Source organism: Bufo bufo, chromosome 6 (genome assembly GCF_905171765.1).
Source record: "Bufo bufo chromosome 6, aBufBuf1.1, whole genome shotgun sequence".
Classification (NCBI taxonomy): domain Eukaryota; kingdom Metazoa; phylum Chordata; class Amphibia; order Anura; family Bufonidae; genus Bufo; species Bufo bufo.
The window spans coordinates 355,030,496-355,055,538 of record NC_053394.1 but is presented as its reverse complement, the minus strand read 5'-3'; the positions used below and the strand labels follow the sequence as shown (position 1 = coordinate 355,055,538).

Genomic DNA, 25,043 nt, shown 5'->3' with positions numbered 1-25,043 from the left:
TCATGAAGAGCATTGACAAGTATGCTCTGAAAATGGGACACTCTCCCAGGGTGGGGACATCTCTCTGTCCTACACAACTGGTTTAGCAAGTTACCTACACATTCAGCTCCCATCGCCCAGGCTAGAAGTTTTGGGAGGAGCCTGCAGTTTCTGCACACTCCTGTCTCACATACTTTTCTCCTCGGCTTGTCACTGTCAGGTTCTCAGGTACAGCGAACGCTTGGACAGAGGCTCCAGGACCACAGGGAGGGACACCATGTTCAAGGGACAAAGCAAGTCACCCACCAAGTCACCGACCAAGTCACCTAACAAGTCGCCCACCAAGTCGCCGACCAAGTATAGCAAGTGAGTCTGGGGTGCAGGGAGATTATGCTAATATATGTAATCCTAATATTTGATTTAGGAAGCCAAATTTTACAAAGGCATTTAACTTCTTTTAGAATGTGTTAGCTCTTATTATTCAAGATTTTCATGTAGCAGAGCTGAATATGTTATTTGGCTTGGCCTGATTGTGAGACTGCCAAGTGTTATCTGCAGTTTCATATAGGACTATGGATAAACGTATTGCCATTATCACATCTTAGTGCACAGATGATGCAGCCAATGATGTATTCAGCTCTGCTACATCTTTGCTATGTTTCCAACGAAAAGTCAACCATATACACTAGATATTATAAGTGTGTGGGGGAAAAAATGAAACGCCACTTAGAATCATCTTGATCATTCAAAAATGTCAATTGTTCCGCAAAGAATTGCGCCAGACCGCGTTTTCCAAAAATAGAATGGAAGGGTGCTAGATGGATTCTAGAGCTTGCGCTATTGTCTGAAGCCAAGGGGTTAATTCCATCGGACTGCGGTGATTCAGGACGGTATTGGGGTGTTGTCTGAATGGAACGGTAAAGGCGACACCGAAATTAGGCGGTGACAGGATGCTATGGAGAACCAGATCAACAGGTAGACAATGAATCAAAGGCAGGAACACCCACCAAGTCTCCTCTGTGCAACTTGTCTGTGGAGCCTGGACCCTGTGCTTATCGTACCGTCATCATTCTTCAGATGCCACATAGCCCCCTAATTAGCAAATATACTGCAGCAGTGCATCACTTAAAGGGCTGTTCCATTCCTCACCATGTGCATCATGCACAGATCTATTCTGGCTCACAGCTGAGCATTTGCTACAATCTCATCTAGTCTAAACGACCCCCTGTGAGCTAGATCAGCAGTACAAGCCGCTCTCCTATCCTGATGACAGAGGTAAAATGCATCTGTCTGTAGTCAGACTGCGTTAGCTCACATTACCTATTACACAAGGTGTTAAAAAATCTCAGCTTTCAGAGGTATGCAGTCTGTAGAACAGAGGTTAGCCACCTCTGGCACTCCAGCTGTTGTGACACTACAACTCCCAGCATGCTCCGTTCACTTCTATGGGAGTTCCAAGAATAGCCAAGCGAGTGTGCATGCAGGGAGTCGTAGTTTCACCACATCTGGAGTGCCGGAGGTTGTTTCTGCCTGCTGTAGAGGCTACATGGTTGTAAACTGGAATGCTTCTATTGCCTGACAGCAAGCATAGATCTTGCTAATGCTGAGTAACTGAGATACAAAGTATATTAGAAAGTTGCAGAACATTTCATACAATGGTTTTTGAAAATCTTTTTCATAGAAACATATCAAAAGTATTAATCGTTAGCATTCAGACTCCCATGGGTCAAAACTTTTGAAATGTCTCTTTGGACTCAGTGACCCTTTAATATTCATTTGCACAAATCCCTTTCAATAAGGGCTCATTCACATGACCGCATGAATGGGTCTGCATACGTTCCGCAATTTTGTTAAATGGGTGCGGACCCATTCATTTATTCTGTTCCGCGGCCCCTACAAAAAATATAGAGCATGTCCTATTTTTGTCTGCAATTGCAGACAAGAATAGGCATTTCTATAATGGGCCGTCCATTCCGGCATCCGTGTATTGACGATCCGCATTTTGCGGATCGCAAAACACGGCACTGTCGTGTGAATGCACCCTAAAAGTGAGTTATCCCTGGTATTAGAGATCAAGTGAATGGGACTGAGCTGCAGTACCAAGCTCAGCCACTACTAAATATTTGGAGCTGTGCTGATAAACAATGAAGGGGATGTGGCACTTGCTGGATCACCCCTGCCCCTTCTATCACCTGGGGGTGTCAGGAGGCAGACCCCAGGGGGAGACCTGGAGGTTAAAGTGACCCTGGAAAAAAAACTAAAAGTGGCCCCATGTTGTAGGCATGTCCAAAGTAACAGAGGGCGGGAAACACAAGTAGGCAGGGCCAGCAATACCGTATTAAGGAATAAAACGCTGCCCCTGCAGAGCCAAATACCACAGTGCAGCATATAACACTGCCCCTGCAGAGCCAAATACCACAGTGCAGCATATAATACTGCCCCTGCAGAGCCAAATACCACAGTGCAGCATATAATACTGCCCCTGCAGAGCCAAATACCACTGTGCAGCATATAATACTGCCCCTGCAGAGCCAAATACCACAGTGCAGCATATAATACTGCCCCTGCAGAGCCAAATACCACAGTGCAGCATATAATACTGCCCCTGCAGAGCCAAATACCACAGTGCAGCATATAATACTGCCCCTGCAGAGCCAAATACCACTGTGCAGCATATAATACTGCCCCTGCAGAGCCAAATACCACAGTGCAGCATATAATACTGCCCCTGCAGAGCCAAATACCACAGTGCAGCATATAATACTGCCCCTGCAGAGCCAAATACCACAGTGCAGCATATAATACTGCCCCTGCAGAGCCAAATACCACTGTGCAGCATATAATACTGCCCCTGCAGAGCCAAATACCACTGTGCAGCATATAATACTGCCCCTGCAGAGCCAAATACCACAGTGCAGCATATAATACTGCCCCTGCAGAGCCAAATACCACTGTGCAGCATATAATACTGCCCCTGCAGAGCCAAATACCACAGTGCAGCATATAATACTGCCCCTGCAGAGCCAAATACCACAGTGCAGCATATAATACTGCCCCTGCAGAGCCAAATACCACTGTGCAGCATATAATACTGCCCCTGCAGAGCCAAATACCACAGTGCAGCATATAATACTGCCCCTGCAGAGCCAAATACCACAGTGCAGCATATAATACTGCCCCTGCAGAGCCAAATACCACTGTGCAGCATATAATACTGCCCCTGCAGAGCCAAATACCACTGTGCAGCATATAATACTGCCCCTGCAGAGCCAAATACCACAGTGCAGCATATAATACTGCCCCTGCAGAGCCAAATACAACAGTGCAGCATATAATACTGCCCCTGCAGAGCCAAATACCACTGTGCAGCATATAATACTGCCCCTGCAGAGCCAAATACCACAGTGCAGCATATAATACTGCCCCTGCAGAGCCAAATACCACAGTGCAGCATATAATACTGCCCCTGCAGAGCCAAATACCACAGTGCAGCATATAATACTGCCCCTGCAGAGCCAAATACCACTGTGCAGCATATAATACTGCCCCTGCAGAGCCAAATACCACAGTGCAGCATATAATACTGCCCCTGCAGAGCCAAATACCACAGTGCAGCATATAATACTGCCCCTGCAGAGCCAAATACCACTGTGCAGCATATAATACTGCCCCTGCAGAGCCAAATACCACAGTGCAGCATATAATACTGCCCCTGCAGAGCCAAATACCACTGTGCAGCATATAATACTGCCCCTGCAGAGCCAAATACCACTGTGCAGCATATAATACTGCCCCTGCAGAGCCAAATACAACATTGCAGCATATAATACTGCCCCTGCAGAGCCAAATACCACAGTGCAGTGTATAATACTGCCCCAGCAAACGATATGCCACTGTGCAGCACAAAATAATGCCCCCCACCCCTTTGCAGTATTCCATTGAAGATAGCGATACTTGAATTCAGGAGGCGGCTGCCAGCCAGGTGCATAAGTACCTGAAGCACATAGCATTAATGAACGCTGAGAGCATCAGATCATTGTGTATCCAGCCGGTGGCCATGAGGAGGGCTCAGGTGGCCCACCGAGAATTTCATGTGCTGAAGTGCTATGGTGGAGATGAACGGCCATTGAATGAAATGGTAGACGCTGATATATTTAGTGGCTCTTTGCTCTGGCTTATAAATTACAGTCCCTAGTGACGGACCCCATCCCCCATAACATCCTTATGCCCTTATAGGAAAGGAAGACAACCCCTTGTAATGGCAGCTGTCCGTTTCATGGTAATGGTCATGACCCTTGTAATTTTTCTTTAGTTTAGACTGGTTTGGTTTTATAGATCTATTACTTTTAGCGTTTGTATTGTGAGTCTTCAGCTTCGTCTGGATTGGGCATGCTGGGATTCTCAGTTCTACAACTGGGGAGCACTGTGTACCGCAGACTGCCTTGGGCAATGTGGGCGGTATCTGCGGATAACGTGAATGTTGTACTTTATTCCCCAATTAAAGCTTTTTTTTCATTAGGGTGTGTTTGTGTGCTGCAGATTCCTGAGGAAGGTTGGGGCAATAATATAAGAGGGTGTTTATGTACTCTTCTTAGTACCTGCGAGATTTGGGCTGATGCCGTCATAGGTCACATCAATGTAACATTATTGTCACTGCATTTTTTTTGTCTTTCGGGAGGGATACGTAATATTTGCATCATATTTGCATTACTTTTATGATTCCCCTACTGAAAAAGTTTGCTTAAGTAACCCTTGAGCTAGAAACCAGCCAGGAATTCAGAATATTTGTGAGTGTCGTGTGACTCGACCTCTGATTATCAGTTTGGTAAGCTGAATTTTAGCATTTTTCCATCGATGCCGCCTTCAGGCTAGACCTCTGGAGTATAAGGAGTCTGTTCAATTTGGGTTCAAGGGCTTCCATCAACTCAGGTGTGGCTGACCTAAATCACAAGGAATGATGGGTTCAGCTAGGGTTACACAATGATTTCTGGATTTCTTGCGCCTGTTGTGTCGCGGGCACAGCAGCTTACAGGTGCAATGTGACTCCATTCACTTCCTGTAGTTGCGTTGCAGGTAACGCTGCACTGAGAACTTTGGCTATATGACGGCCAGAGCCACCAGTGTAGCCCTAGCCTTCTTTAACTGAAACATGTCTATATGGCTCCATAATGAAGTGCTGTAAACTTTACTTCTCTGGTCTTTGGACCCGAGGACCACTACATTTTTGTAATTGTGCATCTCTTTTTGATAAATTTGGTTTCCAATTTTGCCTAAAGCGGTTGTACCATGAAAAGTATTCATCACCCACCCACCGGATAGGTGATAAATGTCAGATCACAGGAGGTCTGACTGCTGGGACCCACAACGATCTTGACAACAAGGGATCCCCAAGTCCCCTGTTGCGGAGCTTCACGGTATACCCTCAATATCTTCACTTAAATCCCCTTGTAGCTGAAGAAGCAGGTCAATATCCAAGAGACAATTTCCCCAGTGACTGGACGACACACAGTTTGGGAGTCAACTGACTTTACTAGGCATGCGCACCTGGTTTCAAACTGCCAACAGCCTCATTTACATACAATACATAGATTACTATGGTACAAGGAAAAGGGGGGAGGGGAAGAGGTACAGACAAGAAAGACATTCTGTAAGTGGCTAGGTTTGCCACAATGCTCCCCCAGAACCAAGCCGGCATACACAGTCTGATCCCAACGGATTGGCTTGGGGATGTCCGGAGGAGCGCTCACAGATCACTTTTCAAGTTCAGTTTGTCTGGATAACCCGTCGGCGTTGCCATTTTGCTTCCCAGGGCGGTAGTGGATGGTAAAGTCAAAAGGCTGCAGCGCCAAACTCCAGCGCAGCAGCCGGGCATTGTCTCCTGACACCCTGTTCAGCCACACCAACGGGTTGTGATCTGTGAGTAAGGAAAAGGGTTGTCCATACAAATAGGGCTGCAGCTTTTTAAGGGCCCACACCACGGCCAGACATTCTTTTTCTATGGCGGCGTAGCTTACTTCCCGGGGTAAAAGTTTTCTGCTTAAGTAAGCCACTGGATACTCGCCGCCATCTTCTCCGACTTGGCTCAGTACTGCCCCCAATCCAAACATAGAAGCGTCTGTGTGGACGAGAAAGCGTTTAGTTGGATGAGGGGCGGCAAGTACAGGTGAATGCACAAGAGCCGTTTTTAGTTGCTGGAATGCCTGCTCACACTCTGGGGTCCAGACTACTATCTTAGGGAGATTCTTGCGGGTCAAATCGGTGAGGGGTTTGGCCAGGGTACTGTAGTTGGGTACAAATTTACGGTAGTATCCTGCGGTACCTAGGAATGCCAGTACTTGAGTTTTGGTACGAGGGGTTGGTCATTTGGCTACAGCCTCTACCTTAGCCGCTTCAGGTTTTTGTTGGCCGCTCCCTACCCGGTGTCCTAGGTATTGGACTTCTGCCATCCCTATATAGCACTTACTGGGTTTCAGAGTTAATCCTGCCTCCCTAATACGGTCTAGTACGGCGCCTATGTGGGTCAGGTGTTCAGTCCAGGAGTGGCTGAAGATCGCTATATCATCTAGATAGGCGCAAGCGTACTCCTGGAACCCATCCAATAGCCGATCCACCATCCTCTGAAAAGTAGCCGGAGCGTTTTTCATCCCGAATGGCATGACCTTAAACTGGTACAGGCCAAACGGGGTGACAAACGCCGACTTAGGGATGGCGTCTTCGGCTAGGGGAATCTGCCAATACCCCTTACAAAGATCTATTGTGGTGAGGTATTGGCCCCTGGCCATTTTGTCCAGGAGCTCGTCTATCCGGGGCATAGGGTAGGCATCGGATACGGTCTTATCATTAAGCCTCCGGTAGTCTACGCAGAAGCGGGTAGTCCCATCCCGCTTCGGCACCAGAACTACTGGGGAAGCCCAAGGGCTTTCAGAGTGCTCTATGACTCCTAGTTGTAGCATTTCTTCTATTTCCTTGCGCATATTATCCTTTACGGATTCAGGTATGCGGTAAGGAGGTTGGCGGAGAGGGGTCTGCCCTGGTGTTTCTACTCTGTGGGTGGCTAACGGGGTGTACCCGGGGAGATTAGAAAAAGTGGTTCCTTTTTCCCTTATTAGACTATGGGCCTGCGCCCTTTCCTGGGGACTCAGCTGTTCGCCTAACTGAACCTCTTCCAGGTCCTCTTTCTGGCCCTCTTTCTCTAGGAGGTCTGGGAGAGGTAAATTGTCAAAGTCCTCTGCGGCAGAGGCGCAAATAGCGGTCACCTCTTCTATGCGCTCGTAGTAGGGCTTCAGCATGTTCACATGGAGCATGCGTCTGCCCCCTGCTCCAGCGCACGGGCCGATCACATAGGTGGTATCGCAGATTTGCTCCACTACCTTGTATGGGCCCTGCCAGGAGGCCTGCAGCTTGTCATTAGGGACTGGCCGTAGGATTAACACCTTCTGCCCGACCTGAAAGCTGCGGTCCCTGGCCCCCTTATCGTACCATCTGCGCTGTTTTTGTTGGGCCGCTTGGAGGTTAGTACGTACCGTCTGGGTCAGAGCCTCCAAGCGTTCCCTAAACTCCAGCACGTATGGGACAATAGGGGTACCATTCGTAGTTACCCCTCCCTCCCAGTGTTCTCTGATAAGGTCTAAGGGGCCCCTCACTCTCCTCCCGAACAATAATTCAAAAGGGGAGAATCCCGTGGATTCTTGGGGTACTTCCCTATAGGCAAAGAGCAAGTGGGGCAAAAACCGTTCCCAGTCTTTTTGAGTGTCTATGAACGTGCGGATCATCTGTTTAAGTGTTCCGTTAAACCGTTCACAGAGCCCGTTGGACTGGGGGTGGTAGGCGGAGTTTAAGATCGGTTTCACCCCACACACTTTCCAGAGTTGGTGGGTGACCTCTGCAGTGAACTGGGTGCCCCTATCCGATATAATCTCCTGGGGAAATCCCATACGGGAGAATATTCGCATAAGGGCATCGGCTATAGTCTCTGCATGTACGTTGGTCAACGCCACTGCCTCTGGGTATCTAGTGGCGTAGTCCACTACGGTCAAGATGTATTTCTTGCCGGAGGGACTGGGTTTCGCTAGGGGTCCTATTATGTCTACAGCTACTCGACTGAAGGGTTCTTCAATTATGGGCAGGGATCTGAGTTTGGCTTTATATCGATCCCCTCTCTTTCCTACCCTCTGGCAGGTATCGCATGTTTGACAGTATTGTCTAATATCCTTCGAGATACCTGGCCAGAAGAAGTTTTGCGTCAGCCGATGTTTCGTTCGGCTGATTCCTAAATGCCCTGATAATGGTATATCGTGCGTGATGCGTAGCAACTCTTGTCTATACTTTCGGGGTACCACTAACTGCTTAGTGGGCACGGGTATGGACCCTGCTACTACCTTCTCTGCATAGCGGTATATGAGACCTTTGTCCCAAGCATATCTCTCTCCCTCCAACCCTCCTTGGTCCTTATTTATCCTATCTTTATATACCTGCAGGGAGGGATCTAGGGCCACCTCACTGCCAAATTCCAGGGGGGCATCCCAGGGTAGAATAGGAGGGGTGTGTGGCATATTGTTTACCTGAGCCTCAGAGTGATCGGAAGGAGCCGTGGTGCGTGCTTGCTGCCGGGTAACAACCGGGTAGGCCTCTTGGATAGTTGGTTGAGGGACAAAAGCAGAGGTGAGCTCCCCCAAGTCGTTGCCCAAAATAACATCAGCGGGCAAATCCTGCATAATTCCCACCTCCACGTTTCCATGCCCTGCCCCCCAATTCAAATGCACCTTGGCAGTGGGAACTTTGTAAATTGCTCCCCCTGCCACCCGTACAGCTACACAGTCTCCGGTGAGGGTGTGCTTAGGCACCAAATGATTTCGGACCAGGGTTAACGTGGCCCCAGAGTCACGTAATCCTTGTATATTCTTCCCCTCCATGTGTACCACCTGGCGGTGCCCTTGGCGGTTGTCTGAGGCGGCTTGTATGGGGTTTACCTCGTGTAGGATCCCCAGAGGCTCTTCTATTGAGGTGACTGTGGATGTTGGGAGCACAGATTCTCTTTGGCAGCAGTGTACTGCAGCCCGATTGGGGGGAGGAGGACCCTGGTGGTTCCAGTTCTGGCGAGGTCGGTTACGTGGGCAGTCTCTCTGGATGTGCCCCTGTTGGTTGCAGGTGTGGCAGCGGATCGGTGGTCGGGTATTGTACCTAGGAGGGTACGGGTTGTGACTCGCGGCTGGTCGTGGGTGAGCCAAGGTAGTCACTGCTGGCAGAGGGGTGGTAGATCCATACGTGGTCCAGTGTGGTGTGCGTTGATCTCGCCTGGTGTCTTGGAACTCGTCAGCTAGCTTGGCTGCCTCTGGTAGGGTACGGGGTTTGCGATCTCGTACCCAATTTTGAAGTTCTGTGGTTAGTCCATTAAAAAACTGCTCCATTACTATTAACTGGAACATCTCTTCCATAGTGGTGACCCGTGCCGCTTCCATCCACCCCTTGGCGGCTCGCTGTAGTCGGTGTGCCCATTCAGTGTGTGAGTCTTTTGTTTGTTTCTTGATGTCCCGGAATTTGAGTCGGTATGCCTCAGCGGTAATGGCATACCGTGCTAGGATGGCTTGTTTGACTTTGAGATAATTCCTGATGTCTTCGTCTGGGACGGTCCGGTATGCCTCTGCAGCGCGGCCTGACAATCTACCTGCCAGCAGGGGTACTTGGTCGGCTGGGCTGATGTCGTGTAGCTGGCACAACCTTTCGAAATCCTGTAGGTATTCGTCAATATCACTTTCTCCTTCTGTGTAATTTATAAAAGCTTGGTAGGGAATCTTAGTTTTTCCCTGGGTAGTGCTGGTGGGCGCTGGGGCTCCTTCCCCGACTCGCTGAATAGCGTTTTGCTTCTCTACAATGTACTCATGTACATCTGCTATCAGTCTTTCTAGTGTCTCCACGGAGGGGGTGTTTGGGTAAAAAGCTAACCTGCTATTGAGCTCTCTTGTAAATTCTGTTGGCTCTGTCTCCTGTGGAGCTGCCGCAGTGGTCACTCTGTCCCCCTCCATGAGTTCGGCCACAAGAGTAGCTTTGGTTTTGTTGCTGGCTATTCTTCCCCTTGCTTCCAATAATTCCTTTAACGTAGTTCGTTTCAATGTTGCATAATTCGTCTCCATCCACCGTTCGTTCGAATGACTGCACATATTCTCGAACTCCGGTATATCCAAATGGCTGTTTCAACGAACTGCTGCTTTGCTGTGCTGCAAGGCTTGTATCCCGCCGCTTGCCACCAATTGTTGCGGAGCTTCACGGTATACCCTCAATATCTTCACTTAAATCCCCTTGTAGCTGAAGAAGCAGGTCAATATCCAAGAGACAATTTCCCCAGTGACTGGACGACACACAGTTTGGGAGTCAACTGACTTTACTGGGCATGCGCACCTGGTTTCAAACTGCCAACAGCCTCATTTACATACAATACATAGATTACTATGGTACAAGGAAAAGTGGGGTCAGACAATAGCAAGGGCTGAGACAACACCCTGCTGGGGAAACAATGGGACAGGAAAAGGGGGGAGGGGAAGAGGTACAGACAAGAAAGACATTCTGTAAGTGGCTAGGTTTGCCACATCCCCTATCTGAATGGAGCTGTAGTGTCATCTCAGATCTCCGCTGCATTCGTTTCTATGGGACTGATGGAGCGTTGTCTAGGTCAGTCCCATCGAAGTGAATGGAGCAGTGGGCTGACTCAGGGTTTTTCTGATCACTGGGGATCTCAGCGATCCAACATCTATCCCCTATCCTTTGGATTCATGGGATAACCCCTTTAATACATTTGATCTATTCATTCCAATGTTGCCAGTGTTTTATACATTCATTATAAGGCCTGTGACGAGTTTACGATTTCAATCTATTTTCTCCACTGTAAATATTGTTTTATGTTTTTTTGGTTTAATTAAAGGGAGTCTGTCACCAGCGGCATCCTTATGTAGCCAAGCCCAGTGCCAAACAGGTATTGCTCACCTGATTACAATGTTGCCCTTGTTTAGTTGATCCGCGGCTAACCTGCAGAGAAATGCTGCTTTATATCAATATGCAAATGAGGCATGTAGTGCATCGAGGGTGGCGACATTGCTCTCTTTGCTCCCAAGCTCTGCTCCTTTCTCTGCCAGAGCCAGGCAGAAGGTACCTAATGTCACCTGACCCTGTATACTCACACATGTGCCCAGTGTCGGACTGGGGTTCCTGATTGGACATAGACCCTACAAGGAAGTTTCCCGGTGGGCCGATCAAACCCTCTTCACACCCGCCAGCCAAGTACATAACTATCTAATGCTCTCAGCATTAATTACTGCTAGGAGCATCCGGGTATTCATGTACCTGGCCAACAGCCTCAGAGGCCCTCAGGAATTCAGCTAAATTCAGGATGGTGATACAGTTGAATACTGTGGTGAGGGCAGCAGTATTTTGTGCTGCATTTTGTATTTGGTTCTGCTGGGGCAGTATTATGTGCTGCACTACACTATTGTAAGCCCCACTTACTAGTGTTGGCCCACCTTCAGTCAAGGTGGACCCACCTACAACTTGGGACCAAGTTATTTTTTTTCAAGGCCAATTTAACTTCCCAGTCCACCTCTGTGGGACTGCTTGCACCCACCAGAGGAAACTATTCTTGACTCTCAACCCCTATATCATCAATAACGTCTAAGAGGTTTTGAATCTAAGAAAAAAAAAAAACAGAAGGCAGGTGATTGGCTCAAAAGGCAATTGATCTTTGGGAGCCATTTAGGCCCACTATGGTATCAGAACCTGGACCTGCTGTAGGATGCTCTGGTACTCTGATGGGCCAGTCCGACTCTGCACGATCCAATCATTTCTACACCAGCGCATGAGCAGTGCATCGACAAGTCTCTGTCAGGACAAAAAAAACAAGTGTACAGTCGTGGCCAAAAGTTTTGAGAATTACATAAATATTGGAAATTGGAAAAGTTGCTGCTTAAGTTTTTATAATAGCAATTTGCATATACTCCAGAATGTTATGAAGAGTGATCAGATGAATTGCATAGTCCTTTTTTGCCATGAAAATTTACTTAATCCCAAAAAACCCTTTCCACTGCATTTCATTGCTGTCATTAAAGGACCTGCTGAGATCATTTCAGTAATCGTCTTGTTAACTCAGGTGAGAATGTTGACGAGCACAAGGCTGGAGATCATTATGTCAGGCTGATTGGGTTAAAATGGCAGACTTGACATGTTAAAAGGAGGGTGATGCTTGAAATCATTGTTCTTCCATTGTTAACCATGGTGACCTGCAAAGAAACGCGTGCAGCCATCATTGCGTTGCATAAAAATGGCTTCACAGGCAAGGATATTGTGGCTACTAAGATTGCACCTCAATCAACAATTTATAGGATCATCAAGAACTTCAAGGAAAGAGGTTCAATTCTTGTTAAGAAGGCTTCAGGGCGTTCAAGAAAGTCCAGCAAGCGCCAGGATCGTCTCCTAAAGAGGATTCAGCTGCGGGATCGGAGTGCCACCAGTGCAGAGCTTGCTCAGGAATGGCAGCAGGCAGGTGTGAGCGCATCTGCACGCACAGTGAGGCGAAGACTTTTGGAAGATGGCCTGGTGTCAAGACGGGCAGCAAAGATGCCACTTCTCTCCAAAAAAAACATCAGGGACAGATTGATCTTCTGCAGAAAGTATGGTGAATGGACTGCTGAGGACTGGGGCAAAGTCATATTCTCCGATGAAGCCTCTTTCCGATTGTTTGGGGCATCTGGAAAAAGGCTTGTCCGGAGAAGAAAAGGTGAGCGCTACCATCAGTCCTGTGTCATGCAAACAGTAAAGCATCCTGAGACCATTCATGTGTGGGGTTGCTTCTCATCCAAGGGAGTGGGCTCACTCACAATTTTGCCCAAAAACACAGCCATGAATAAAGAATGGTACCAAAACACCCTCCAACAGCAACTTCTTCCAACAATCCAACAACAGTTTGGTGAAGAACAATGCATTTTCCAGCACGATGGAGCACCGTGCCATAAGGCAAAAGTGATAACTAAGTGGCTCGGGGACCAAAACGTTGACATTTTGGGTCCATGGCCTGGAAACTCCCCAGATCTTAATCCCATTGAGAACTTGTGGTCAATCCTCAAGAGGCGGGTGGACAAACAAAAACCCACTAATTCTGACAAAATCCAAGAAGTGATTATGAAAGAATGGGTTGCTATCAGTCAGGAATTGGCCCAGAAGTTGATTGAGAGCATGCCCAGTCGAATTGCAGAGGTCCTGAAAAAGAAGGGCCAACACTGCAAATACTGACTCTTTGCATAAATGTCCTGTAATTGTCGATAAAAGCCTTTGAAACGTATGAAGTGCGTGTAATTATATTTCACTACATCACAGAAATAACTGAAACAAAGATCTAAAAGCAGTTTAGCAGCAAACTTTGTGAAAACTAATATTTGTGTCATTCTCAAAACTTTTGGCCACGACTGTACTTCGTGTGCGCCTATATAAAAATGACTGGCGCATTGCAGGGTGATGGAAAAAGCAGCCCCATCTCTGGTGGACAACCTTTTTTATTCCAAACATGAGGCTGTCTTCAGTTTCCCCCAGCGGATTTCCGGAGGTTACAGCAGCCAACATCATTTAGATAATTCACATTTCTCCAAATTCCTCTAAATAAGGGCTCATGCACACGATCATGGTTTTGGTCCACATCCTATCCACATTTTTTTGCGGATCAAATGCGGACCCATTCATCTCAATGGGGCCGCAAAAGATGCGCACAGTGCTCCGTATCCGTCCATTCCGCATAAGTCCATTCCGCATCCCCGCAAAAAAATATATATAACATGCCCTATTTTTGTCCATTTTGCTGAGAAGGATCAGACATTTCTGTGGGAGTAAAAAAAAAAATGGCGGCAGACTCTCGGGCGGTATCCAAGTTGTACGGATCCGCGTTTTGCGATTTATGAGCACTAATGGAGCACCAACTATTAAGGTAGCCTTATTTAAACCCCTTAACGAAAGGCAAATTATTCTGGGTATCAAATCATTATAGCACTATGTATATGTATACATGTATACGTATTTATATGTATATATAAAAATTGGCTTGGTAAACGCATAGTGTGTTGCATTGTACAGACTAGGGTGTGGCTTCTAGGCTTGTCCCTTGAACCACTAAATCAGTATCATCCAGTTTGACAGTCAGTCACCCAGCCTGTGGTCACACCCTTCTGCACTACTGGCCACAACAAACATGTCGTAGCGGCACGGCTCCCCAGAGCTTATTACCCGTCAGCATTCTTGTGTACACTATAGGCAGGTATTGTGGTGCGGCCCAAGATTTGGCTGAGGGCTTTGTTACTCTGCTAGATGCATGTTATGACTTACGTTGTCTGCAACAGAACATAGCATAGGGTGTCTGAGACAGGACTGTCAAACAGGTTGAACTCTCAGGTGCCACTGTGCTCCCTGTTTCTTCAGATGATGCTATTATCTATCTGATGGTATTAAAAAGTAAGCTTATCGTTAGTAGAGCTGAAGAAAATGTAAGTTCATCTGAGTGGATCCTGACTCTATGGTGGTCTACCATGAACTCCACTGTAATGAATCTCTCATCCAATGAACTGGTGCTCCATGACAGCTTAAACCCCTCCCTCCCTGCACAATGACCTCTGTAATGGTCACAGAGCATACCCACAACATTATCCAAAAGAAGTCAATGAGTCAACTTAAGTCTACAGGTTCCTATGTCCATATAGCTGTTGTTAAGCATACCTCCCAGTGTTCAGACACCCAGCAATCCTACACTTATCACCTATCCACAGGATAAATGTTGGTCATGGACCAACCCCTTTAACATGAACACTTGGTTTTAATAATCATCTAATATGAGCCAGAACATAGCATAGGCATAGGGTGTCTGAGTTGGGACTGTCAAACAGGTTGAGCTCTGGGGTGCCACGGTACTCCCTGTTTCATCAAGTGATGCTATTAAAAAGTAAGCTTATTGTTAGTAGAGCTGAAGGAAATTGAAGTCCATCTAAGTGGATCCTAACTCTATCGTGGTCTACTATGAACTCCACTGTAATGAATTTCTCACCCAATGGACTGGTGCTCCATGACAGCTTACCTCCTCCCTCCCTGCACAATGACCTTTGTAATGGTCACAGAGCATACCCACAACATTATCCTATAGAAGTCAATGAGTCAACTTAAAGGGAACCTGTCACCAGGATTTTGGGTATAGAGCTGAGGACATGGGTTGCTAGATGGCCGCTAGCACATCCACAATACCCAGTCCCTATAGCTCTGTGTGCTTTTATTGTGTAAAAAAAGCCGATTTGATACATATGCAAATTAACATAAAAGAGTCATATTTTACTTGTGTGACCAGAGAAGAGTCATATTTTCAAGCTCTGACTCATCTCAGGTTAATTTGCATATCTATCAAATCGGTTTTTTTACACAATAAAAGCACACAGAGCTATAGGGACTGGGTATTGCGGATGTGCTAGCGGCCATCTAGCAACCCATGTCCTCAGCTCTATACCCAAAATCCTGGTGACAGGTTCCCTTTAAGTCTACAGGTTCCTATGTCCATGTGGCTGTTGTTCAGACACCCAGCAATCCTACACTTATCACTTATCCACAGGATAAATGTTGGTCACAGACCAACCCCTTTAACATGAACACTTGGTTTTAATAATCGTCTGATATGAGACAGAACACGGGATAGGGTGTCCGAGTAGGGACTGTCAAACAAGTTGAGCTCTGGGGTGCCATGGTGCTCCCCGTTTCTTCAGTGGATGCTATTATCTATCCAACGGTATTAAAAAGTAAGCTTATCATTAGTAGAGCAGAATAAAACTGAAGTTCATCTGAGTGGATCCTGACTCTATGGTGGTCTACTATGAACATCACTGTAGTGGACTAGTGCTCCATGAAACTACCGAATTTTATTCATCTGAAAAGGACATACAATATACTAGTACTATTACTATTTATAGCAATAATGCAAATGTCCTAGGCTGACAATGTAGCACTGGTCTCATTATGAGCATCTGAAGATGTTAAACTTGCATTACCTATGGGCGAGGATGTGACACTTACACAACTATTACCTTCAGGTGTCCATATGATATGCACAAAGCAGCAATGATTCATGAATGTCACATACCATGTTACTTGTAGCATACATACATAATCCATCCGCCCATCCTTCCTTCTCGTAAAGCTGGCAGCTGCCCCCCGACATCTGCAGTTGAGTAAAACAAAGATGGGGCGTGTCAGATTTTAAGATTCCTTTTGTTCTCTTGGTAATAAGGGATGCCAGGGGTGGCTGCCATTCTTTATTACCCTCTCTCTATGGCAGTAAACTTGTACATGTTGGTTGGGTGAGATGCCTTACCAGTGTCCTGCTCTGTACTGACAAGGAGCAAGAACTCCGAAACAGCTGTCTACAGATGGCTACACGTGGTTGGGCTGACATCCCTAGTTATGCTTCGTCTCCTCAAAAGGAACTTAGATTGGGGCCACTGAACTGTTATGGAGCTGGGGTTTTGGGTCCCAAAACAGCCTGTAGCAAACCCATCTGCCCCCACACAGACTCTTCTCCATTTGGCAAAGGGCGCACCATGCAGATGAAACGTTTTTCAAATGTACTAAGCCTTGTCAACTCTGCTTTCAATATGGATAGATCCAGAAAAAAGGGGAAACAGTGGGAAGGCAGATCAGATGTGTGCCCAGACAGCGGCATAGACAGTGGCATTTACCGCTAACCTACGATTTGACTGTAATGAAAACAAGATTGGATGAAAATAGTTTAGAGGCATCCAACATGAACCCATGAATAAATTTTTGGGGTGAGATGGGGGGTACAAACTTCAGGGTATGTTCACAGTAGGACAACCATGACAAAACTTTGGTATTTTTTGGAAGGTGAGATGTGATTAATATATCCACATCTGTGGAAGGGTGTGGTGATACTGTCACAATCTCTTTACTATGCACACACTTCTACTCAGCCGCCATAGGGAATGTATAATCAGAAAATGAGCTATAGTTTAAATCCATTTCTTAAAACATTTTTTTTTATGAAATTAGTGATTTTTTTTCACATTTTCCATGTCACAATCTATATTTTCAAATCCTACTGAAGTCTTGCTGTTTTCACGCTCAGCACTGTGTCTCACAATTCAATGACACTCCTGTGCTGTAGGGTTGTTGCGATACCAAAATTTTGATTCGGTTTCAATACCATAAAAAAGTATTGCCATACTCGATACCATTCGATACCACGCGAAAAAATAAACCAAAAAGCCACGTGCATTCCGCATTTTAAAAAATGGCGAATCGCACAGTTTTTATTTAGTTCACCGCATAGATTTTTTTTATATTTTAATAGTTTGGACTTTTCTGACATGGCGATATGTAATATGTTTATTTATTGTTTATACATTTTATATGTGAAATTGGGAAAGGGGGTGATTCATACTTAATATTTTGGTGGGTTTTTTAAACTTTTTTTTAATTTTTTTTTACACTTTTTATTTAATAACTATTTCACCCCTTAGGGGCCAGAACCTGGAATTTTTTTTCATCCCTTGTCCTATTCACCCTGATAGAGCTCTATCAGGGTGAATAGGACTTCACACTGTCCCTGCTGCTCTGTGCACTCAGCATCAGGGATGTTACCATGGCAGCCAGGGCTTCAGTAGCGTCCTGGCTGCCATGGTAACCAATCGGAGCCCCAGGATTACACTGCTGGGGCTCCGATCAGAAGCTGCCACTGCACCACCAATGAGGGGGAGGGGAGAGGACCCTGTGGCCACTGTCACCAATGATATTAAGAATGGGGGGAGGGGGCACTGTGCCAATGATTTTAAGGGGAGGGCGCACTGCGCCACCAATGATAATTACCCTTTAATACAGGAGGTGGGTACTGGCAGATAAGCGGCAGTTAACCACTCAGGTGCCGCACCTGAGGGGTTAACTGCCGCTGATCACAGCTCCCTGTCAGGGGCAGGGTGTCGGCAATGCGATTCTGCTGCCGGCACCTGCCTCTTGTATTATGTGTTAAATACTTGTTTATATGAGTCCAGACTAAGTATTAGGCTACACAGAGCGGCGCCTAGAGATGTCCCAGCACTTACCATTATTCCTGGGCGCCGGTCCGTTCGCCCGTAGTGCCCCATTACTGTCTCCTCTCCTGCTCCATATGCTAATTACTATCGGAGCAATGGGGAGGAGACATGAGCTTCTCTAGTGGGCGTTCCTTTTCCCTGGCTGTAGCGCTGTCCAATCGCAGCGCAGGGAGAAGGAACGCCCACTAGAGAAGCTGATGTCTCCTCCCCATCGCTCCGATAGTAATTAGCATGTGGAGCAGGAGAGGAGACAGTAATGGGGCACTGCGGGCGAACGGAGCGGCACCCAGGAATAATGGTAAGTGCTGGGAAATTGCTGGGCGCCGCTCTGTGCAGGAAAAGTCGTATCATTGGTGGCGCAGTGCGACCGCCCCTCCCTCCGTTCATTGGTGGCAGCGGCATTGGTGCTGCTGAGAGAACATGAGCGCGCCGGCAGCAGCGCGCTCATGCTCAGAGATACTAGACTGCGCAGCAGCGCAGCCCAGTATCGAAAAAATGGAAATCCCGGTATCGTATCGATACCGGGACAAAAGTATCGATTGGGTATCGAAATTTCGATACCCGCAACAACCCAACTGTGCTGTACAGATGACTTCTCAGCAGTCATTTTATTATTATCACAGATAGGATTACAATGATGGTTAACACCTATGTATATAGATAACACAGGGTCCACATTCACAATAGGTAATAGTGACAATGACGTCTGTACAGGTCACAGACCACGCTCACAACATTTTCCCAATAGAAGTCAAGTCCACTGCATGGTGGTCTACCATGAGCTCCACTGTACTGAATCTCTCACGCAATGGACTGGTGCTCCGTTACAGCTTAATTCCTCTCCCTCCCTGCACAATGACCTCTGTACAGGTTACAGAGCATGCCCACAATATTATCCTATAGAAGTCAAAGAGTCATCTTAAGTCTACAGGTTCCGATGTCCATGTGGCTGTTATTAAGCATACCCCCCAGTGTTCAGACATCCAGCAATCATATACTTATCACCTATCCACAGGATAAATTTTGGTCATGGGCCAACCCCTTTAACATAAACACTTGGTTTTAAAAACCTTCTGATATGCGACACAACATAGTATAGGGTGTGTGAGCTGGGACTGTCACTTGTTGGTAGAACCATGACCTTTGTCTTTTGAGCTTGTAGATCTGGGTATCTCTAAGCTAATGTTGAAATCATTAAGATATGAATCAATGGGGCAGTAATGCCCACATGTAGCATCTGCACAATTGGCAGTGGCTCGGAGGTAAGGAGAACACTCTGGTGTAAGGGACACAGGCCAGATGGTGGTTCGAGGTGCCCTTGATGGTCTGTATTAATGTGCCTATGGCAAGGTCCCTTGTAGTCGTGACGCCAGTACCTTTTGTGGTGGTACAACCATTTACTGTAGTGTTAATTGAGGAACTGAAGACTGAGACAAGGATGGTGCAATCCAGCTTATAACTTTTACTGAACGTTGCTCCTAGTAACAATTCCATCCAATTTATAAAACAGTCTTTGGTACATCCCAGTATGAAATACAGTCTCATGCATACAGGGGTAGGGTGATGTAAGTCCACAGAAGAAAACAGGCTCTTGTCCTAAATATATAAGCAAGAAAGCTACTGCTTCAGACTAGGCTTTGAAGAAATAAGTCTTTGGCTGCTAAAAACTCTCGCCTGATCCTAACCTGACTTGAAGGTGGTTTGCAGAGTCCTTGAACCTCTATTTTCCAGTGCTTTTCTGACAGATGGCCAATCTGTCCTCAGGGTTTAAACTGGAGGTGTGGATGCCGGAAGCTGTGTCCTACACCTGCTTGCAAAGGTGCCTGGGAAGCCTGGCCGTGTGCTATTTTTTGACTTTAAGACAATATCAAATCCCCTTGAATACTTGCTTTAGTAGCTGGACACTGGTCACCCCGGAAGAGTGTGATGTAGAAGTGGACTTCTCACCTCTGGGTGGAATCTTGCGGCTTTTAACCCTGGACTGTGGAGCCAACAGGGAGAGAGCAGAGAGGCAGGAGGCCTCCCTCCAGCAGGCAGCTACATCATCGCTGCATACTGACTAAAACTAGTCTAGACTAGAAAGAACTCCCCTCTGCCTAACTTGTGCCTGAGCTAAGCTATTTATACACTGTGACACTGCCCCATCTTGTGGAGAAACTAGTGTAGTGCACCCTAACTAGGCCTGTGTAAAGGATCTTACATGTGAAAATCACAGTGACATGGTAGAATATGACTTGAGATTAATTACAGCATACAGGCATAATACAAGACATTAAGACACAATAAAAACAAGCTTGCGGTGCACACGGTCACGTAGTGGGACACTGCACTATGGCTAATTTTCAACCTTTTATCCAATCATGTTGATGGCCGACTACTGTCTGCCAAAAGTATGATGTACCAGGTTGAATTTTTTTCACCTGTTGTGAGCTGAAATTATGCGTGCATGATCGGCCCAAAGCTTCGCACAAGTCTACTGTACTACTATACATGTTTTTTTTTTTTTTAACATATTGTCCTGATTTGCCCATTTGGTTTGGCAGGCCGATCTTCAGATTGCTTGTATGAATGATCAGGCGTACGACTGATTGTTCACATTCTGTCTGATAATGATCTTATGAGTCGGGGCAGCCGTACTAGTGTAGAAGACATAGATAACTCCGAAACATCTGAGCAAATGACAAAAAGTATCAGAGAAGAGGGCAGTTCAGGGACCTATGTATACGACTAAATCCCTTTTTACAAGGAAAGTCCAGGGTATTAAAAAAAAAAACTACAACTATGGTTAAAAACTGCAGGAAGCACTTTCTGTAGCATTTACAGTATGTCCCATTCTCCTACCACTCCCACCACCCTATGTGAAATGACCCCAAAAAAATGAATAGTGTCGTTATAAGAAGAGACAAGCCATCTTTTAGCATTATCAAATTTTTGTCAAATTATTTTTTAGTGCATTTGCTTTTCCACACCAGATGCCTACAACCATATACTAATATATGATACAAGCACAATAACACTGTACAATACAAAGAATTTGATGGTTCATTGTCATAAAGAATGATCTATAATGCTGCGTCCTTCAGCTTTTTTGCACATTGCTCTCTCCGTTGAAATCAATAAGAGTCATGGAAAGAGCCTAACCCTGCTTCCTACAGGCGAAGGTCCCAGAGTTGGGACTTGCAGTTATCAGGCATTTATGGTGTATAATGTGGAGATGTCATAATGTGAAGGTGTAGGATTGAAATAACCCTTTAAATATGTGTTGGCTTCCTTCAAAGGGAGTCTGTCTTCAGGACCTTTAATGGTACATGTCTAGCTCAGCTGAATGTAATGGTGCCTTTTATTTCATATGGATATAAGCAGTTAAGTGCACTAAAAGTCGGCCCAAGCCACTCTGTGCACCCTTGCTCCTCATGCTTTCTTTGCCTGCCCCTTCCTCTCCTTCTTGATTGATAGGAGCAGGTTCCTACATAGTCATCTCTTCTGACCCTGTCCATGAGGAAGGAGAGGGAGGTGCTGGCAGAGTGCACAAAGTGGCTCTGGCCTGCCCTCAGTGCACTTAACTGCACCTTTGCATATGGATTAAAAGCACTTTTTCTCCAGAATGAAGCAATGGATGACTAAGTGAAAGGTGTCAATATATTCAGCTGAGCTAGCCCTACAAGGCATTGTGCCCAGTCCCTTCAAATACTTTATCACTCCACTTTATATGTTTAATATTTAACTGTGACCTTTCCCTCTCCTGTAGAGCGACTGCCAATGAACTGTCTTTGCTGATCTCCCGCATGCAGAAAAATGCAGATCAAGTTGAAAGAAATATCTTGGAGACTCACCAGAAACTGAAGCAGGTAGGGACACCACTACCGAAACTCCCCGATCACCGTCATCCTCTGTGGTTTATAATTCTGCTTCATGATCATGTTATTGGAAATCAGTTTCTGAGAAATGTCCATTAGCCAAGCAACTCGACTGGACTTAGACTAGCTCTGGATCCCCGCCAATTCTCATGTGTTGGGATCGCCTCTTCTGTCTTGTAGGCTTGTACCATTGTATTTATGTGGCTGGTAAGAATGTTTTTTTCAGCTGACCACATACATTAGATTTATATCGGACAAATCTAACGATATAAGTGGGACTGGACCACTATCTACTCTACATGGAAACATCCCAACTCTCCCCAGATGGCCAATGACAGGGGAGAAAATGATGGGGCAGTTTTAATTTTAACACCCATTCCTTCTGTTCTATGGGGTAAACTATTGTGGATAAGTGTTTGATCACTAGGGATCCAACTGCTGGTACCCCAATGATCAGAGGAAGCAAAAGTGCCACCAAACTGGCAGATGAGAATGGAGTGGTAGTGTGCATCCGTGTCCACGGCTCCATTCACTTCTATGACACTGCTGTATTCAGACGTCTCACAGGCGTGAATGGAGCCAAAGGCACGCATGCACACCACCGCTCCATTCTCATCGGGCAGTTCATCGGCACTTTTGCACCCTTGTTCACCTAACCACTGGAGGTCCCAGTGGTTGGGCCCCAAGCGATCAAACAATTCTGCCCTATTCTGTGGAAATGCATGAATAAGTAGACAATCACATATAACCTTCTCACCTGTCAATGGGACATGTCTGACATTGTGTTTGATACTCAGTCGGTCATTCATTATGGTGCAATCTCTTAAATCCATAATATTTCTTCTGCTTCTCGGTAGGATGCCAGTAATTATGCCGTGAAGAAGTCATTTGAGCATCAGCAAGAGAATGCAAAGACCCTAAAGGACTCTGACCTTCTGCTGAAAGATCTTTTCTTTGATGTGGACAGAGCAAAAAAATATGGGCACCCGCAAGCCGAGGAGATAGAGAAGGAGTAAGTAAGACAAAGGCGACGCAGTGCGGAGGGTCAGATGCTGGGAGAACATGTGGACTTTGTTGGAAAGGATGGAAAATGTCCATTATGTATGACAGCATTTGCCTATGGAGCTTGTGCCCTGTGCAGATCCCACAGTGATCTTTTCTTCTTACTCTTTGTCTCCAGCATTCGCGGGCTCCATGAACGACTTACAGCTGAGTGTGCAGAATACAGAGAGGTGTACGAGAATTATAATATCTTACCTGCTGAGCCGAAAGTCAACTGGCCACAGATCCTAAGTAGCAAAAAGGTACATTATATATTTTATACTGCTATTAAAGGGGTTTCCAGGGCTTTAACATCAGATTGGTTGGGGGTCCGACTCCCGATACCTTGCCGATGAGCTGTGTGAAGGGACTGTGGTGCTCAGGTAAGTCATGCATCTTTTTTATTGTATACTAGGCACAGCGCAGTACATGGGATAGTGGCTGTGCTTGGTAATGTGGCTCAGTCCCATTCACTTGAATGGGAATGAGCTGCACAAAGGCAATGTGACTGATGAATGTCCTGTCATGGGCCCAAAGAAGACTGCAGGGCTCACTGTAGCCATGGGGCACCTTCAAACAGTTGATGGAGGGTTTCAGAAGGAGCAGACAAGAGAAGAGCAGAGAAGGTCTTGCAAGGACCAAAGAGAACTTGTAGTCATCAAGAGATTAGGGCAGATGTGGGTGGCCTTGGATGTCATTGTCAGGATTCTGAAATGAATTTACTAGGCGATGGGTAGTCAGTGAAGAGATCGGCAGAAAAGAGAGGCAGAGGAACTAGGGGAGAGGTGGAGTAACCAGCAGTGGAGTTGGAAGATATTACTGTAGTCTAGTGGGATACTGTATGATGAGGGCATGTAAAACATGCATGATGACTCAAGGTCTAGGAAACAGAAAATTCGAAAAAGGTGACAGGAGATGGTATGAGATTGGCTGTGTGGGGAAAACATGAAGCCATTAATTGTGGAATTGTCCTTCTGTGTGTGAAGCACTAGATGAGATACCTATGGAAGGTGCAATATAGAGAAGGGCGTGTGAATTACACATAACCATACTCATTACTGCATTCTTCATGGCCATTTTATGCTTTTTCCAGAAAGAAATAGACAATGCTTCATATGGACCAAGCCTGGCAGATGTGGAACGTCAAATGGCAGAACACAACGTTCTGCAGAGAGAGATTGACGAGTACGGGACAGAAATACGTAACCTCCCTCAGGTAGGTTTTCCTAATTCTTGCCTAATGCAGAATATAAATCCAGCTTGGCAGTGATGGCAACAGTATTACTTAAAAAACTTGAGGTTGCTTTATACTTCTAGAGTGTCATCAGTTCTAGTGGCTGGATCCTCACCAATAAGACCCTGATGACATATCTAATAGATGTGTCAACGATATTAACAGTGGAAAAACACGCCGTAGTCATTTAGCTGGCAGGCTATGTTTTGGCATTGTACCAGGAGGATACCATCAGCAGGTCCTCTGATTCTCGTTGATCATTCTACCATTTAGGAGGAGGATGAAGGGAACCAATAATTTACTTAAGCTGGCCATACATATTAGATAGATGTTGGCTGATGGTTGAACAGCAGTTGAATAAACAATCACCTGGTGAACGTTCCTTTCGCAGACACGACCATACACATTTTACTCCATATTGTCCGTCACAATTGTCCAAACTGCCTACAAGTTCAATGAAGACGAGTGATGGACAAAAGATCTTTCTGGGAACCTTTTTTCAAAAGAAGATCTTCCATTGACAAACAATCTTTCTTTGAATGAAAGATCTTTTGTCTGAATATTGCTCGAAAATATTAAACACGGCTGACTTATTTTCTAAATAATGGTCTGTCATCGATTTAAAGGATCGTTCATAGTTAAATTTCACCTGCCAAACGTTTGTTTTGGTTTAAATCGTCTGTTTTAATCAACTTTAGACTAATGTAAATGGCCACCTTAACTCTTCCTACCCAGTGCATGCCCAGAACACAGGGAGTCATGGGGCGAGGCGTGTGGTGGTAGCTTGGGTCATTCAGGTCTGTAGAACTAATGGATGGCTACATC

General features: G+C 46.0%; 1 protein-coding gene across 2 annotated transcripts in view; it reads left to right on the top strand.

Moving 5' to 3' along the window:
* The window catches only part of EVPL (envoplakin), a 72,450-nt gene that overhangs the window by 9,578 nt on the left and 37,829 nt on the right, over positions 1–25,043 (top strand). For both annotated transcript variants that reach the window (XM_040434605.1, XM_040434604.1), the window contains exons 3-7: positions 200–345; positions 21,835–21,934; positions 22,801–22,955; positions 23,124–23,247; positions 24,078–24,200. In XM_040434605.1, coding sequence (XP_040290539.1) covers positions 257–345; positions 21,835–21,934; positions 22,801–22,955; positions 23,124–23,247; positions 24,078–24,200 — 591 coding nt within the window. In that variant the 5' untranslated portion in view covers positions 200–256. The remainder of the gene's footprint in view (positions 1–199; positions 346–21,834; positions 21,935–22,800; positions 22,956–23,123; positions 23,248–24,077; positions 24,201–25,043) is intronic.